The sequence below is a fragment of the Arvicola amphibius genome, chromosome 9 (assembly GCF_903992535.2).
Source record: "Arvicola amphibius chromosome 9, mArvAmp1.2, whole genome shotgun sequence".
NCBI lineage: Eukaryota > Metazoa > Chordata > Mammalia > Rodentia > Cricetidae > Arvicola > Arvicola amphibius.
The window spans coordinates 117,196,246-117,212,799 of record NC_052055.2 but is presented as its reverse complement, the minus strand read 5'-3'; the positions used below and the strand labels follow the sequence as shown (position 1 = coordinate 117,212,799).

At 51.9% G+C, this 16,554-nt stretch overlaps 1 protein-coding gene across 1 annotated transcript in view; it reads right to left on the bottom strand.

The window, feature by feature from the left end:
• Itgb2 (integrin subunit beta 2) overlaps window positions 1-16,513 on the bottom strand; it is a 29,669-nt gene extending 13,156 nt beyond the window's left edge. Inside the window, exons 1-6 of the mRNA XM_038344072.1 lie at window positions 16,495-16,513; window positions 16,243-16,370; window positions 5,970-6,030; window positions 5,535-5,623; window positions 2,691-2,871; window positions 658-828 (exon numbers count right to left, since the gene is read on the bottom strand). Coding sequence (XP_038200000.1) covers window positions 658-828; window positions 2,691-2,871; window positions 5,535-5,623; window positions 5,970-6,027 — 499 coding nt within the window. The 5' untranslated portion in view covers window positions 6,028-6,030; window positions 16,243-16,370; window positions 16,495-16,513. The remainder of the gene's footprint in view (window positions 1-657; window positions 829-2,690; window positions 2,872-5,534; window positions 5,624-5,969; window positions 6,031-16,242; window positions 16,371-16,494) is intronic.
• Between the last annotated feature and the right edge of the window lie 41 nt (window positions 16,514-16,554).

Here is a 16,554-nt window from a genome sequence, read left to right as displayed (position 1 = left end):
ACATGAGTGTGTGTGACAGAGCATGTACAGGTATGTGGGTAGTCATGTACATGTGTGATCATGAGTGTTTGCATGTGAGTACATGTAGATATACATGTGGTCATGTATATGCAAGTCTACAGTCCAACATGTGTGACTAGGCATGGACACAGGCATGCAAATGTGTTTGTGTGTGAGATCCTGGACATGTGTGTGAGTGTGAGCACACAAGACTGTAGAAGCTTGCTTGCATCTTGAGTTCAGGTATGCATGTGGGCATCCTCATACATAGACAATGAGGCCAAAGTGCTGTTCCCTTGTCCCACATGCTTGGTGAACATGCCGATGCTAGCCAGTGCTGCAACCTTCACCCTTTGACCCTTGCCCTGAAGTTTGCTTCCACTACTCTATTGATGGTGTGGTCACTGTAAGATAGACACACTTTTCAGAAATCAGCACTGCAGGGCTGTTGTCTTTTAAACATCAAAATATAAAGAAGAGAGAGAGAGAAAGGTTGGAGGAGTCCACGGGTCTTAGCAGCCTGTGACCAGACATGGCTGTGGTAGAGATGCAGGGCTGACTCTGGCCCCATGCGCACTGCATACGCAGCTCCCCAGCTTCTGTGCAGCAGCAGGGGGTTCCCAAGGTTGAGATGCATGTCTGCACCGCGGGCCTCACCGATGCGGCCAGACTCAGTGATCTCATTGAGGGCCCGCAGCAGGTCACCGCCCAACTTCTTGACATTGTTGAGGTCGTCTAGCATGGAGTAGGAGAGATCCATGAGGTAGTACAGATCAATGGGGTAGCCCTTGGCTCGCCGGAAAGTTACGTTGAATGCAGCTGCCTGCCCTGTCAGAAGAAAGCAAGGGACACTTTGAGCCTGGCTGTGGTCTGTCAGCCCTCACCTAGTCCCTAGATTCCTATTGCCTCCCCTTTACTATGACCTGGCAGAGCCTGGGGCCAGGACACAGGACAGGCAGATTTGGTTTCAGGTAAGTGGGCTCACTCCAAGTACAAGAATGTGGAGAGTATGTGCCGTGCAAATTCATGAGTTGGAAGCCTAAGCATCCAGACTGTGGTGCTAGCATTCAGACCAGCAGGGTGGAACCCAACCAACCAAAGGACTAACATTTTTACAAAGAAGGTCCAGAAAGCCACCCTCTCTTTCCACTAGGAGGGCTGCACCTGTGCCAACTGGGACTTCCTGGCTCAGGAAGGTGAGCATGCCAGAACTGCCCTTCAGGGGTCAGAAGGACAGGGGCAGGGGTAGAGGTCCCAGAGCAGAAGGCCTTTGCCAACTCACAAGAGCTCATGGGACAAGCTCTGCTCTCTGATGTCCCCAGGCTGACCCCTCCCCCAAAGCCACCTCTCTGCCGCCTTTCATGCTCTACTTCCTTGCTACCCTGTCCTGACAACCCGCCCATCAGACACCAACTAGATCCTGGCACTGCTTAGCCTGGGCACAGAGTAAAATCACGTGGGAAGAATCCCACTGAAGGACTGTGGAGATCAGGTTGGCCCGTGGGTGTATCTTGGGCAATTATGGTGGACTGACTTCATTGACGTGAGAAGACCCAGCCTGGGTGGGTGGTAGAATTCCCCAGTTTGGGGCCCTGGTCTCATTAAAAGTAGAGGAAGTGAGCCTAGTGCTAAGCATGCAGTCATTTCTCTCTCTTCTTGGCTGTGGATGTGAGCTTCAAGTTCCTGCTGACTAGTCTTCTCTGAAACAGTAAACCGTGAGCTAAAATTGTGAGCTGAAAACAACCCTCTTTCCCACTAAGTTGCCTTTAGTCAAGCTGTTTTATCACAGCAACAGAAATGAAACCAGGACGAGCCTCTGGGGTCCCCACCAGCGGCTCTCAGGGCAACTTGCTGGTCCCCCTTGTGACATCAAGTCTGCCCACAGCGAGTCTCTTGTCCCACCCGTGCTCACTTCACTGTGTCAGACCCAGCCAAGCATGCCTGGGGCAAGCCTGGTTTAAGCAGTTCTGCATCCTGGGCTGTCAAACTTAATCAGTGCGCTCACTGTGACAAGAGTACCTGAGCCTTTGAGAGTGGAAATGCATGCTGATTTCTGAACGGTTTGCTTCCTCTTTTCAACGAGGCGCAGAGCACACTGCTAAGAGAGGGTCCAGACATCCAGGGCAGACAGTGGGGCTGAGGGAATCCACCCAGGGCAGAGCTCAGACTTTGAAGTAACTTTTTTTTTTGATTTTTGAGAAAGGGTTTCTTAGTGTAACCTTGGCTGTCCTAGAGCTTGCTCTGTGGATCAGGCTGGTCTCGAATTCACAGAGATCCGCTGCCTCGGCCTCCCGAGTGCTGGGATTAAAGGCAGCACCACCACAGCCCGGGTAAAGCAACTTTTTAAAAAGTTACAGTTTTGTTTATTTATGGGAGGGTGGCTTGTACGCACCACGTTCCACACGTGGAGGTCTGATAACTACTTGCAGGACTTGGTTTTCTCTTTTCACCCTTTGGGTCCCGGGGACTTGAACTCAGGTCACCAGGCTTGGTGGCAAGCACTTTTACACGTGGAGCCCTTTCACTAGCTCTAGAGCGTAGACTTCTGTCATGAGAGGCTCATCAACCAGCCCGGTTCACTGTCTAACCCAGAGACACGTCTCATCCGTCATCCCTGACAGGTCGCACAGGCTGCCCTCCTGGACGCCTTCCTTGTACACCCGACCCATCACAGCCGAGTCCAAACCTACCTGGTCGCAAGTAAAGCGTCACTTTCTGTGGAAAGAGCTGCTTCCGTTCCCCCTGTGGGTCGTACTGTGGCTCAGCAAGGCTCCTGGGCTCCATGATGTCATCGGCTGGACAGCCCTTCTGCTGCAGTTGTTCCCGTGTGTCGCAGCGCAAGGAGTCGGGCTCCCCTGGCCCAGTGAAGTTCTAGAGGAGGGGTCAGGCAGAAGGCATAGTGCTGGAACCATGGGGTCCGGCCCCCTTTCCTCCTAACCTGCCCTCGAAACTTCAGTTAGAGATCCTTGTGGGACAGGGCAGTCATCTAGGGAAAACCAGACTCCCAGAAAGCCTAGGTCACCCGGACAGCTCCAAGTCTTCTGGAGAGTTCCAGGTCACCAGAAGCATAGACTATAGACTTTTCTCTATCTTTCGGACACTGATTCCATCATCAAAGACTTGGGGTTCTCTACCTCAAGATCAAGTGCTGGCCAGAGCCCTCTAGTTCTTCTTCAGCAGGGCCTTTGCCCAGGGAGCTGCTGTCTCCCAAGGGAACGCAGATGCTCTCTTTAGCCAATGTGACAGCCCTTGCCAATGGCAGAGCTTGGGGAAACGAGTTGGTGACCACTGTGTCCCTTTCAAAAGCCCCCTAGATTTGACAAGGAAGTATTTGGTTGTTCTTGGTCCTCTACTGGAGCCTGTTGCATCCAAAGTAGGTCTGGATCAATTGCAAAGCACCATAAAACACTGGGACTGCCTGTTTGCCCACAGACGGTAAAGCCAGAAGAACAACTCAGAAACACGGTAGACTCCACCTTCCAAGTGCCTCTGTTCCGTGCTGGCTTTCAGAGCCATGTCTCAAGTCCTCAAGAAGCACCGATGACCAGCAAGAATAGAGAGAAGAGAAGCAAACGTGTAATCCGCGTAGAAAAAGCGGCCCGACTGTTCATTTCAGACTAATAAAATGGCTCAGGAGAAGGAGAGAAAAGCCAGTCCCTGAGAATGGCTTGTCCAGGCTCACACTGCCTCCCTCAGTCATGGGATGGAGGTTGCAATGCTCTGGAGTTGCCTATGGTGGACATGATTGCTGGAGACAGAAGTCAAAAGACTTCTGGGATGGAGAGGGTGAGGAAAGTCGCGGGGAATGCTGGGAGCCCACTTCTCACCAAGGCCTAGGAGTCTTCTGTAACTCTTGGGCCAGAGGAGGGGAGGTCATTAGCAGAGCTCATGAGTCCAGAGTATAAAAGTTCTCAGAATAAGACAAAAATGACCAAAACAACAACAATCACAAAAAAGTCAAATGAATGACAACGAGAGCAGCTTAGAGAGGCCCAGGGGCCTGACATGGACAGCTTGAACCTCAGATTGGAAAAATAATAGTCATAATCTATGAACACAATAAAGAGCTGCAGGTCTATCAATGGGGGCTGGGGAGAGAGAGCGGGGGGCAGGGGTGAGAGAGAGAGAGAGAGAGAAAGAGAACCATTTTACAGTCACTACAGTGGCAATGGAGCCTGCTTGAGTCGCCAGTGGACAGACTACAAGGTCACAGACTTAGTTTAGTGGGGACAGAATCCTAGCAACCTGATAGCACCCCATGGATGAGCCTATCACTCACTGTGAGGGGACACAGGAAGTGAGGAGAAGCCTGGCAGGTGCCACGTTAACAAACATCACTTGTGCAGGAGCACTCTGATGAGGGCACCGCGTGTGCCTCATGTAGGGCACAAAGGATGAGTCACTGTCTGGTGTCCCCAGTGTACAGCAGAGTACATGCTGGGCTGGGGGGCACCAAGGGACATTCCCCTCTGGTGGCTCCAGGACAGGCATGAGAAGATGGAGAAAGCTGGGAATGTTCTGGATATAAAGAGAGTAAAATGACATCCTATGTGTCCACAGATTATAGTAGTCAGGAAAAAGATAAATATTTGGCAAGATTTGCATACGGCCTGCCCATTGAGTTTGGTAACAGGATCAAGTATGAACATGGGCATGTGATGGTTCGTGTTGATCATCAGCTTGACAGGATTTGGAATCTCCCAACAGGCAAGGCTCCAGGCAGGCACACTGTGAGGGACTGTGGTGACTATGTTCTTTGAAGTGGGACGACCTGCCCAGTGTGGGTGGCATTGACCCATAGTTTTGGGTCCTGGGCTGAAGAGAGAGGAGGAAGGGAGTTGAGTGTGGGCATTCATCACTTGGCTTCCTGACTGTGGACGGGATGTGCTCAGCTGGCCCACCCCACACCCCCACTGCCTCGACTTCCTCACCATGACAGGCTGTCCTCTCTAGCCGTGAGCCAAAACAAACCCTTCCTTCCTTCAGTTGCTTCTGTCAGGGTGTTTTTACAACAGCAACAGAAGAATAACTACAGCAGTATGTTTTTATAAAAATACACTCAGTGGTTTTTAAAAGCAAATACCTTATTCTCAAAGACCTGTGAAAAAGAAGGGACAGGGGTTGCCTATCTGTAGCTTCCACTAGAAAGGATCATGTGACTGAGGAGAAAGAGTAATGTGTGGGTTGCCCTGTGGGGTCAGCAGCCTGGGGACCCTGGGAGGAGGGTATGATAAAGGTTGAGTCTCATGGGCAAGCCCTCTATGGGGCACGGGCAGCTGAACTGAGGGACCGCCATTCAAGGTGAGATGTTTCCACCATGCCTGACTGTAGGTCTTCATCTCCTTCTGTTCTTTGTTCATATTGTGAAGCTGGACTGACCTCCCCTATGTACCTGGGTCAGCTTGGGTGACCACAGTACATTCATCTCCCTTCTAGAAGCTTCTCTGCTGAGTCATCCCTCAGCAGCTTAAGAAAAAGTAGAGGGGGTGGGAAGGGCAGCTTAGATTCTGTCAGAAGACCCACACCGCTCTTACCAGCTTCTGGCACCACGCGCAGCCAGGCGCCGACTGGACACAGTCCCGACAGTTGCTGACTTTGTACTTGGTACATTCCTGGGATGTGACTGGGGAGACAGACAGGCTGGATAAGGGCCCTGCACCCATGCTGGTTGCCCTCAGGAGTGGGGGTAGAGGTAAAGGTAGACGAGGCTCTGGGGAGGGTACAGGCTAGTGTCTAGAGCCTTATGTGGTCTGGGAAGGACTCTGAGTCACCCCAGTGGGATTCAGAGTAGCACTCTGGAGTAGCAATTCTGAGTAGCACTCAGACTCCACCTCCTGTTATATGGGAACCAAAGTCATCCATTCCTGAGACTTACTCCCAGAGGAGGGCCCTTCCTTATGCTCAAGGGGACATGAGGTGGGCCTGCTGTATGGGAATGTCATATGTAGGGACAACTCCACAGAACTCACCAGATTCCAGGAAGAGCAGTCCAGCTAAGGCCAGCAGCAGTAAGTGTGGGCCCAGCATGTCCTGTGGAGAGAAGGACTAGGTGACTTCAGGCTGATTACCTGAGGACTTCTTTCTTGCTGGCCTCTTGTCCTGCTGCCACAGGGTGTGAGAACCAGGCAGGGCCAGCACAGATAGCTTTCAAGGCCCATAGGGACGAGTCCACTCAGTTATCACAGGGGGATGTGGAGGCCTGAATACTGGCTCAGGTGGCCAGGTACCTAGAATAGCAGGCAGCCAGCCTCTGTGGGGATACCATGTCCACACACAGAGGAGGGAAGGAGGTGGGCGTGTACACACACACATACAGAGAAGGAAGGGAGGAGATGAAGGGGGACAGAGAGAGAGAGAGAGAGAGAGAGAGAGAGAGAGAGAGAGAGAGAGAGAGGCATGCCACACACAGCCCCATCCCTGCCATACAAGTGCAGTGGCTTACACTGCCCAGAGCAGGCCTGTAACACCTGTGTATTCCAAGGCCATAGTGAGCTTAGCCCACAGACCTGGTTGACCCAGACAGCAGAACTGGGCCCAGGTAGAGTCATGCACTTGGAGTACTTGTGAGGCAGGGTTGAGCTGACTCACAGAGACTACCTCTCTCTGGTTGTCTTAGACACTCTTTGGAGCCTTGATTCTAGTCTTGCTCTGGGGGAGCTAGAACTGGGGACCCTATTGGAATCCCTGTCCCTGGCAGCGGAGAATAGGCTTTGCAGAGCTCATCCATAGCCTGGACTACCCACCTGCTGGCCACCTGCTGCCATGTTTCTGGACCACAGCATCCTATTCTGCTTATAATCAATGATCCTGATGGCCTTGAACTAATAGGGAGCCCAGCTGGGGACTGGGCATGCTAAGCAGCCTGGGATGTGACTTCCTTCCTTACAGCTGGGCTCTGGCAGGATTGTCATTCTCCTAGATCCTAACTGTCACCCTCCTTTCCCTGGAAGGACCTAGAGAGGTCAGGACTCAGCCCCTGGGACCTGTGATGTTCTGGGTCGGGTGGCCCCTGTGTCTGAGTTTCTAAGACACGAGGATCTGTGGCAGGCAGGCAGGAAGAGATATGTGACCAGGGCCCGTGCTGTCAGAAACAAAAATCAACATGCCTTCCCAGTCCATGACCAGCTCCTCTGCAGGGCAAGGCTGAAGCCTCTGAGGAGCCTTAGTGAGGATGGGGACAGTGTTGCCAGGTCAGTGCTTTGAGGATGGCTCTTAGTATTCTGTATGGCCTCAGAGTACTGGGCACACCAGCTTGTGGTCCTTGACCTCACCCTTCTTCCCTGAAGACCAGCATCCATGCTGAAGTCTGTGATAATTATAATACCCTCTAGGGCCACCCCATTTGGGAGCCCTGTGTAGCCTCATTTCTGACCCTTCTAAAAGTGACCTGTGAACCAAGAAAGATTGCCTCCAGGGTCCAGAGTTGTTAAATGAAAGCCCGCTCTGCCCCACTTAAGGAAAAGCAAGATTTCCTCCCTGGCTTTCTGAGTTTGGCAGACTATAGCAAGGCTGGGAGTGAATTTCAAGCTACACAGGACCCATCCCATCTCTGAATGTTTCTGTGTCTCCCAGTCCCGGAGCACCCAGCTCTAGCTGAGGCAGCTATATTTGATCCTGCTTCTGCATCCTAGACCCCAGAGTTCTTTGAACACTGCTAGGTCCACCAACTCCCTTGGCTAACCTGGGACCTGGTACGTGTCCCTGAGATCTGCATGCAGGCACTGCAATCCAGTCAGCCTCAGCAAAGTCCCCTTTAGGAGGCCATGGCTGCCATGGGTGGAGAGTGGGGAAGAGACCTTCTAGGGTACAGGCATAATGCTTTGGGGAGAGGCCCCCACAGATATCCCCCTACAAAAAGCCACGACAGTCAATATTCAAACTTAGTTCTTCAAATGGGAAAACTGAAGTTCCAAGCAGCAGCAGGGTATAGGGCTGAGTGTCTCATTATATCTATGCATACATTCACACGCATGCACATACGCACCACACACACACACACACACACACACACACACAGAGAGAGAGAGAGAGAGAGAGAGAGAGAGAGAGAGAGAGAGAGTATTCAACTTGGTTAGAAGACCAACCCACAGACCACACTGCCCTGCCCTGACCTTGGCCACAGGAAGTGGGTGGTGGCCAGGGTAGCTTTGTTCCAGGTGCTGAGCCCTCAGAACTGAGAGCTGTTGAGAGCAGTCATCTCCTCCTGGGCCCCCTCTGCCCCACAGAGGACTCCAGACAATGACAGTGGTGTGAGCTTGGAAGGTAGACAGGTGAAGGCCAAGCTCCAGGTGAGCAGAGCCTGGCACTGAGCTCCTGCCAGCCTCTGTGTGGGTATCAGCACAAGGGAAACCCTAAGAGGCTACGGTTATTATTCCCAAGGCCATCTGTGTGTTCAGTCTCTGCTGTCTTTGAGATGTCCCACATTCCCCTTGTGCAACATTGCTTGATTAGCTTCTTACAACTTAGTCCTATTATAATACATACATACATACATACATACATACATACATACATATGCTAGTTTTTTGCTGACACTTCTCCCCTAAAACCTGTTTATAAGACTCTGTACTTCTTTTTTCTTTTCCTTTTTTTTTTTGTTTCTGGATACAGGGTTTCACTGTGTAACCTGGCTGTCCTAGAACTCACTCTGTAGACCAGGCTGGCCTCAAACTCAGAGATCCACCTGCCTCTGCCTTCCTGAGTGCTGGGATTAAAGGTGTGTGCCACCATCGCCTGGCTAATGCCGTATTAAGTCATCAGCTTGTACAAAACAAAAACAAAAATAAAAGCATGTGATGGTCAGAGATGACGTCAGTCCAGTGTCAACAAGAAGACCTTCTGACCCTAGCTTTTTCCTACCATCTTTATCTTCTTATCTCTTAGCCCTTCCTCTTAGGGCCCTGTCTCTGATAAACAATCAGCTGGCCCAACTCCTGTGGGGCTTGCCCTAGGAAAGACAGAGTTGAATGCAGCATCTCAGTGCTTTCAGTGCCTGGCAGCCAGCAAATGGGGAGACCCCTGGTCTCTGTAGCTGCCAGCCCCCTGGGACTGTACCACGAGTCCAGGCAGGGCAAGAATAAGAGCGCCTGGAGGTAGAAGAGCTCACATGGTTACTATGGTTACCTCACAGCCCTGAATAAGAAGGTTTCCTCCAGTTCCTGGGCTTCACTGGAGCTTTGGCAGGTACCCTCGCCAAGTCACGAGGTGTGACCTTCTGCAAAGGCCTCCTCAGAAAGCCCTACCCCAGTAGCTACTAGAACACCAGAGCCACCCTCAATCTCCCTCCGCTAGGCAAGTGCTAGCCCAACCCAGGAAGTGAAGATCAGCAGGCCACTCCCACTGTGAGGCCTGGGTTGTCCTTCCCCGAAGATTCCACTGGGGACTAGGCATTACACAGAGGTGTGAACAAAACCCCTGTTTCTTTGGACCTGGGTTTTGTGATAGGAAAGTCACTACCTCATACATGTCCCCATGAAGAATGAAATGCACATGGCAAAAGAGGAAACAAAAGGCAATTTGGGCAGGGTATGGCGATTATAATCCTAGCACTTGGGAGGTGAAGGCTACAGGACCAGAAGTTCAAAGTCATCCTCAGCTCCGTAGTGAGTTCAAGGACAACTGGAGGCACGTGAAATCCTGTGGGCAGTGTTGTAAGAAAATCAGCAGAGGTTGGTAAGTCTTACAAAAGGCTAATGGTGGGTGGCTTCCTGTCCTGAGCCAGAGCACATGAGGCTCCTGACTGAGAGCTACATGGGCAATCAAGTAGCTGAAGACTGGCCGAGCCCTGTGTGGTTTGGAGGGAGAGTAGATGGGAGTCCTAGGACCGCCCTTGTCTGAGGAAAACAAAAATAAAGGCGTGTGATGGTCAGAGATGATATCAGTCCAGTGTCAACATGAAGTCACCTCTGTCCTCACACATTCACAGGAGAACCAGAGTCAGATGGGCTCAGGGTACTGGACGGGGTTCTGGGGTCCCGGAGCTCTGGGCAGAGGACAAGGGTGCAGTCGAAACAGAGGGAGCATCTGGCTTGGGGACACTGGTCTAGGACAAACATGGGGAACAAAGGATGTTCTCGTCCCCCTCCTGTTGTGACACAACACTGACCGCAGGCGAGTTAGGGAGGACAGGGCTCCTTTCAGCATATAGGTCACAGTCATTATCGTGGGAAGTTAGGGGCAAGAACTCAAGCAGGAACTTGAAGTAGAAACGACAGAGGAACCCTTCTTAGTGGCTCACTCTCCCACAGGCTTCACTTAGCTGGCTTCCTAGATAGCCCAGGGCCACCTGCACAGAGCATGGCGCTGCCCACAGTGGTATAGGCCCTCCAACATCGTCTGATAGTCAAGACATTTCAACACAGATATACCCACAGGACCCTCTGACCCAGGAAGTTCCTCAGCTGACTTAACGCTGTGTAAAACTGACAAAGCTAATTAGGACAAGGGACCCACAGGAACAGATGGAGGAGCTGGGTTCTGGAATACTGCATCTGGGGTCCTAGAGCTCCAGGCAGACTTGGAACAAAAGGCCAAAGGGGCCAGAAGGAGCACTGATTATGGAAGACACTGGTCCCATGGACTCTGAGACAACCGCCAGATCTACAAAAGAAACTTCCTAAGTGAGTGAAAGATACAGTCCCATGGTGCTTACTACTGATGGAGTCTGGAAATGCCAAGAGCTGCAGCAACCGACCAACTAGGATTAAATGAAACTCACTTCTAAAGCCATTGAAGAACACTACAACAAGCTAGGCAGAGTAGAACAAGCTTTCCATTCCAGCATTCAGTAGGCAGAAGCAGGTGGATCTCTGTGACTTCAAGACCAACCTGTTAATATGTAGTGAATTCCAGGACAGCCAGAGCTACATAGTGAGACCCTATCTCAAGCAAGCAAGCAAGCAAGCAAGCAAGCAAGCAAACAAACAAACAAATATATAACACTGCAATAAGAAGTCCCAAGTCAGAGGGAAACTCCAAACATCCTTACAGGCATGCTAGTGCACGAGAGTTTTCCTGCTGCAGTGCTTCCTCTCTAACAAAATCTGAGAAGTTAATGATAAAAGGTGAGCATCTCCAAGGAGCATGGACCGCCAGCAGGTCATTCAACAGGCAGAACTCAGATGCTGAGGGGCATGGGATACCCATCCAAAGATAGGCATTTCTGAAGTAGCTTTCCAACGGAAGATGACTTTACCATTTTTGTAGGGCCCGGGTCTGCCCTTGTTCCTGGGGCTCATCTTGAGGACAGTTTTTGGTCAGATGACTAAGCATCCCTGTTTGTTCCTGTGCTCCCTCTGCCCCGCCTGGTGATTTGTTGTAGGGCATTGTTGACTCTATTGTTGGTATGGTAATTTCCCACCTGCCTAGGTGGAAGTCCTTGTGCAGCAGTTAGTTATGGTAATTTCCCACCTGCCTGGGTGGAATTCCTTGGGCAGGAGTGGGGTATTTAAGATTTTTCCCAAGGCTAAATAAACGGCATTCGGCTGATCTCCTTTCGAATGACCCAGGTCTCTTTGTGTGTTCTTTCAATCTCCAGGCCCTTGTCCGACTCGCGTACGGTACAGTGGCGTGCGAACTGTACCGAGGGGGTAACACAGAATCGGGTGTTACACATTTTAACACTCATGACTCCCGCCCTGTGGAGCCTGACACAGTAGCATCTTGGTGCAGACAGCTGCTGGGGCAATTCATTTTCACAGAGAACGTGAACATCCAGGAAAAAGGAAAAGCTGTGGACCAAAGTCCTGTGACTTCAGGTTCCTCCATATTCTGACTATATGTTCCAGTTTATGTAGTAATTGTGCATAGTGACGTCACATAGAGACGCACTATGTAAAATTGCTATTGGTGTTTCTGTCCCTGCTGCCAATATCCCTGAGGAGAATGGGCAGAATAGAAGCGGTGACCTCACACTGCTATGGGATCCTGCTCAGCAGTCCTTCATTACTTCATTCATTAGCTCAGTCATTCGTCCAGCAAATGCTTGCTTGTCCCTTCTGGGACAGGGACTGGGGCATTCAGGCTGTTCTGAGACATTCTTGGACTTGGTCGTTCCTGCACCTTACAGTACCTGCCCTGCCCCTCGACCTCCAACTAGTTTCTGGATTTCCAGAGCACCTACCGCTCTAAACAGCACCATGGAGCACAGTTGACAGCTCCCTGGTGCTCAGCCTGAGCATCCTTAGACCCTGGAGCTCAGGGAGATCCCTGACCACTGCTCAGACAAGAGGTCTCTGTCCCCAGAAGCTTCCAAAGCAGCAGCACTGGGAGACTCAAAGCCCCTGCATTTCTCACTGTCCATATTTGAGCATCACAGAGACCTTCATGCCCATGTCCACATCTCTTGCTTACAGGCCGTGACCTGTTGCAATAAATCGTTGGTAGGGATAGGGCTGTGGAGGGCCCATTGGGGTCAGGGCCAATTCCTGGAAGTGGACAGTTGTCCTCTAGAAACAGCAATGGACATTCTGGTGTGGGACAATTCTACATTCTGTCAATTATGTTTTAAATAAACACTGATTGGCCAGTAGCCAGGCAGGAAGTATAGGTGAGACAACCAGACAGGAAGTAGAGGCGGGTCAAACAGGAGAATTCTGGGAAGAAGGAAGTTCCTCTGGGAGTCCTGCCCACTGAAGAAGGAAGATGTGACCTACCCCAGTGAAAAAGGTACCCAGCCATGTGGCTAACATAGATAAGAATAATGGGTTAATATAAGCTACAAGAGTTAAGAAGAAGCCTGAGCTAATGGGCCAATCAGTTTATTATTAATATAGACCTCTGTGTAATTTTTGGGGGGCTTATCATCTATGGGAACTGGGCAGGACAGAAACCCCAACAAGCAGGCCCTCATGTTGCAGACATTCCATTGCTCACAGTACCCCTGTGAGACGAAGAGTTAGTCTTTGTCTCTGTCAGCCTATGTCTGGCCTCAGTCTGTGGGTTTGCTCTGACAGGCTCACACACCTAGGCCACACAGCCAGGCACAGCTGCAGATGGAAAACACATCAGCCCCACCCCCAGAACATCCTAGACATAGGCCCATCTGCGTAGGGCCACACATAGGCAGCTCCATTTCCTCCCTTCCTGGAAGCAAAGGACCCTGCTAGGGTGACTCTCATGTGTCTATGTGGCTGAGCTACAGGCCCCCAGCACTGGTTCCCACATGAGGCTGGGTGTTACTGGGCAGGCCTTTTCAGGGTGAACCTCTATGTCCATAGACTCAAAGTAGATTTTCCTGCATAGTGCAGTGAGCCTCATCTTACCAGTTGAAGGGCCTGCCTCATGTTGGTTCATTTCTTGTGAAGAATTCTGAGTCCTCTAGACCCTGAATCAAAGCCCAACATCACTCCTGGGGTGATGTTGTAAAACAGCATTGTGCCAGGTGGTGGTGGCACATGCCTTTAATACCAGTCCTTGGGAGGCAAAGGCAGGCAGATCTCTGTGAATTCAAGGTCAACCTGGTCTACAGAATGAGTTACAGAACAGCCAGGCTTGTTTCACTGAGAAACCCTGTCTCAGGAAGCAAAACAAAACAAACCAACAAACAACCAGTATTGTGAGGTTGAGCTTCCTGATTGACCTGATCCTGGGGCAGTCAAAGGGCTTCCTTGCTTTTCTCTTCCTCCATCAGCACCAAGCAGTGGTGGGTCCCAACCTTCTCTTATCTTACACAGACCACCTGAGTACTGGCTGCTCGTGGATGTCGGTGTTCACAGGGATCCAGGGGAGACCCAGCAGAAGGTCTCCTTGATGCTAGGACTGTGAGTAGCCCAGATGCTATGTCTTCTAGGAAGGGGGGAGGCCGTCAGGCTACACACCCAGCAGGACCCAGGACCTGATCTGATCTCGGCACATCACCTCTTTTTTTTTTTTTAAGAAGATTTATTTATTTATTCATTTATTTTATGTATATGAGTGCTCTATCTGCACGTATGTCTTTGTTCCAGGAGAGGGCATCAGATCCCACTAGAGATGGTTGTGAGCCACCGTGTGGTTGCTGGGAATTTAACTCAACACTTCTGGAAGGGCAGCCTGTGCCCTTAACCACTGAACCATCTCTCCAGCACTTCACATCACCTCTTAGGGACCAACTCTTTACCAAGGAACGGCTTGCTGGATGATGATGAGGGACCTGACCCCGGCTTAATGTTAGAACTCTGGCTATGCCACCAACCTGCTCTGCTCTAGGAGAAGGTCCTGAAGAAAGGACTAAAAGACTTCACCTGTGCTCAGAATGACCTTACCTTCAGCTGTTGCTCACCTCAGACTCCAAGCAAATCCTGTCAGACCTACTATGTGTGAGATCCACATACAGAGGCAAGGCCTGGACTCCAGCCAGCAGAGACACCTACTTCATAGAGACAGCAGGGCTCAGCAGCCATCCAGCCACCCAGCACACCTGGGCTACCTATGTCGGCTTGGCTGCTGCCTCCCACTGTCAAAGTGTCACAGAGACCCCTCCACAGGGCCTGGGGGTCGCTCGGACCCATGGGATCTGGGAGGGAACTAGCGTTCCCATTTTGAGGTCCCGTTCATGCTAAAGAGATCGGAGGCTGGACACAGCTAGCGCTGGGCTGGCTGCCTGCGGGCATATCCTGAACATCACTTAAGGGTGCGCAGCATCCAGGCAGGGGGCATCCTGAGCTGGGTTTTCTCAGAGGCTAGAACTGTAACCTTGGGTGACAGGGTACACTTGAGAGTACTTGGGAGCCCCGACTGACACAGCTTCAGGCAGGACTGAGAGTCAAGGCCAAAAGGGGAGGGATTTAAAGGTAGAGGCTGATCCAGGACCTGCTCCTCCCCACAGAGTCACCCTACTGGGGCTCCATGCAGCCCCACCCACACAATTAGCCCCTCCCACAGCCCTGCCACCCGCAGAGAGCCACCTGTGCCTGAGTGACAACGCTGGAGCTCGTGGAAGCCCTGGTTGCCTCCTCCACTCCCCACTCCATCCTCTGGGGAGTGAATTTTGCGGCACTGTTCACTGCAGACAGTTGGAGTTTGCAAAGCCTGGCAGTCAACCCGCTCATTTCAGAGTCCAGCGGCCTGCACAGCCCACACCCTTTCTACACAGAAAGCAGAATGATTCCTCCCAAGCCCTATATCGAAGTTAGCCCCAGTGCAGAACTTCCTGTAAAGGGCAATTGTATGACTCTTCCGCCCCCACAAACCAAGAGTGACTGCAGTTCACCCCGGCGGCGTAATGCATGCCTTTAACAAGACGGTATCCACATGCTTCAACAGAGAAAACCAGAGTTGTTGGAGAAGGGTGGAGGTAGGAAGTTTGGACTTCTGCAGCCCCATCTAACCTTCAGGGTCTGCTCACTCGACTCCTGCCTTGGCAGAGGCCCCTGGGCCTGACTCCCGCTCAGGGCGGATATCAATGATGGCTTATCAACTCATCCACTGCTGGATACAGAAAGGGTGTCTGCCACCTGAGACCCAAGCTCATGGAATCCACTTCACAGAGCCAGCCAGCCCCTCAGCAGCTATAGCCCACCCTGCCCTCTGTCCCCACCCCTCCCCACTCACCCTCAAGCCAATCTCACAGGGCTGGACTCCACAGGCATCCATTACTGCCCCTGTCTGGGATGTGGCCCTGTGGTTCTTAGCCCCAGGCCTACAGTGTGTGGGATTGTTGGGCAGAGGACTTCCTCATTGGTTGGTATGCTGTGGGCTAGGCTGGGCGTTTGTAGCCCAGGTCCCAGAGACTTGTGGGGCAGTCTGAGAAGTTCTTTCCTAAGACACAAAGATCTCAAGGCTCTCACTGTAAGGCAGATGGGCGACAACGGATGTCTCCGCCGCTCTTTCTCCCGTTTGTTGCCTTCGATCTGGCAAGTCACCTCCACGACCACAGGGATCTACTTCCATCCATAGCGGGTAGGTGACAGCACATATCTCCTTAACTCCCGTCATAGCTGCCTTCCTCAGCCCCAGGCACCCGGGCAGCATCGCAGGCAGGGAATCAACGCAGTCCTCTGCCCGCTGACCCACACCCGGTTATAGGAGTTCCTGGGGCTTCTGTGACTCTGCCCGAGGGTGCCACCCACCACACCTCCCTCCAACGGACATCAGTCAGGAGGGTCTGGATACCCAGAAGTCATATAGAAAAGGTCTCAAGACCTTTTCCTGCGAGATCCCCCCCAGCGAGGGACCCAGATGGGCCGCCAGCGCCTGTTCTAGGGCTGGAGAAATGAAGAGGAATTCCGAGGGAAAAGCCCAGCCCAGGAGCCCTGCACTCACCGCTCTGGGTTCCTGTAGGCCTCCACTCAGTGGGTCTGGCTGACTGACAATGTCTGCTCGCTCCCTGCCAGCTGGCTCTGCGGCCTTGTCTGGAGAACACAGCCACCGAGGCCCCAGCCTGATGCTTCCTGTTGTAAGTGAGCACCCAAGAGGAAGTAGGGTGACAGTGCTACTCCTTGGCCCACATGTGGGTTTCACCCCAGCCCCCCGACAAGCGGGAGTCAGGGAAGAGACACCGAGAGAGGGAGGAACCTGTAGGTGATGGCAAGCTTTGCAGAGAGGAAGGGCTCCTGTGGGAGGCAACGGTCATCG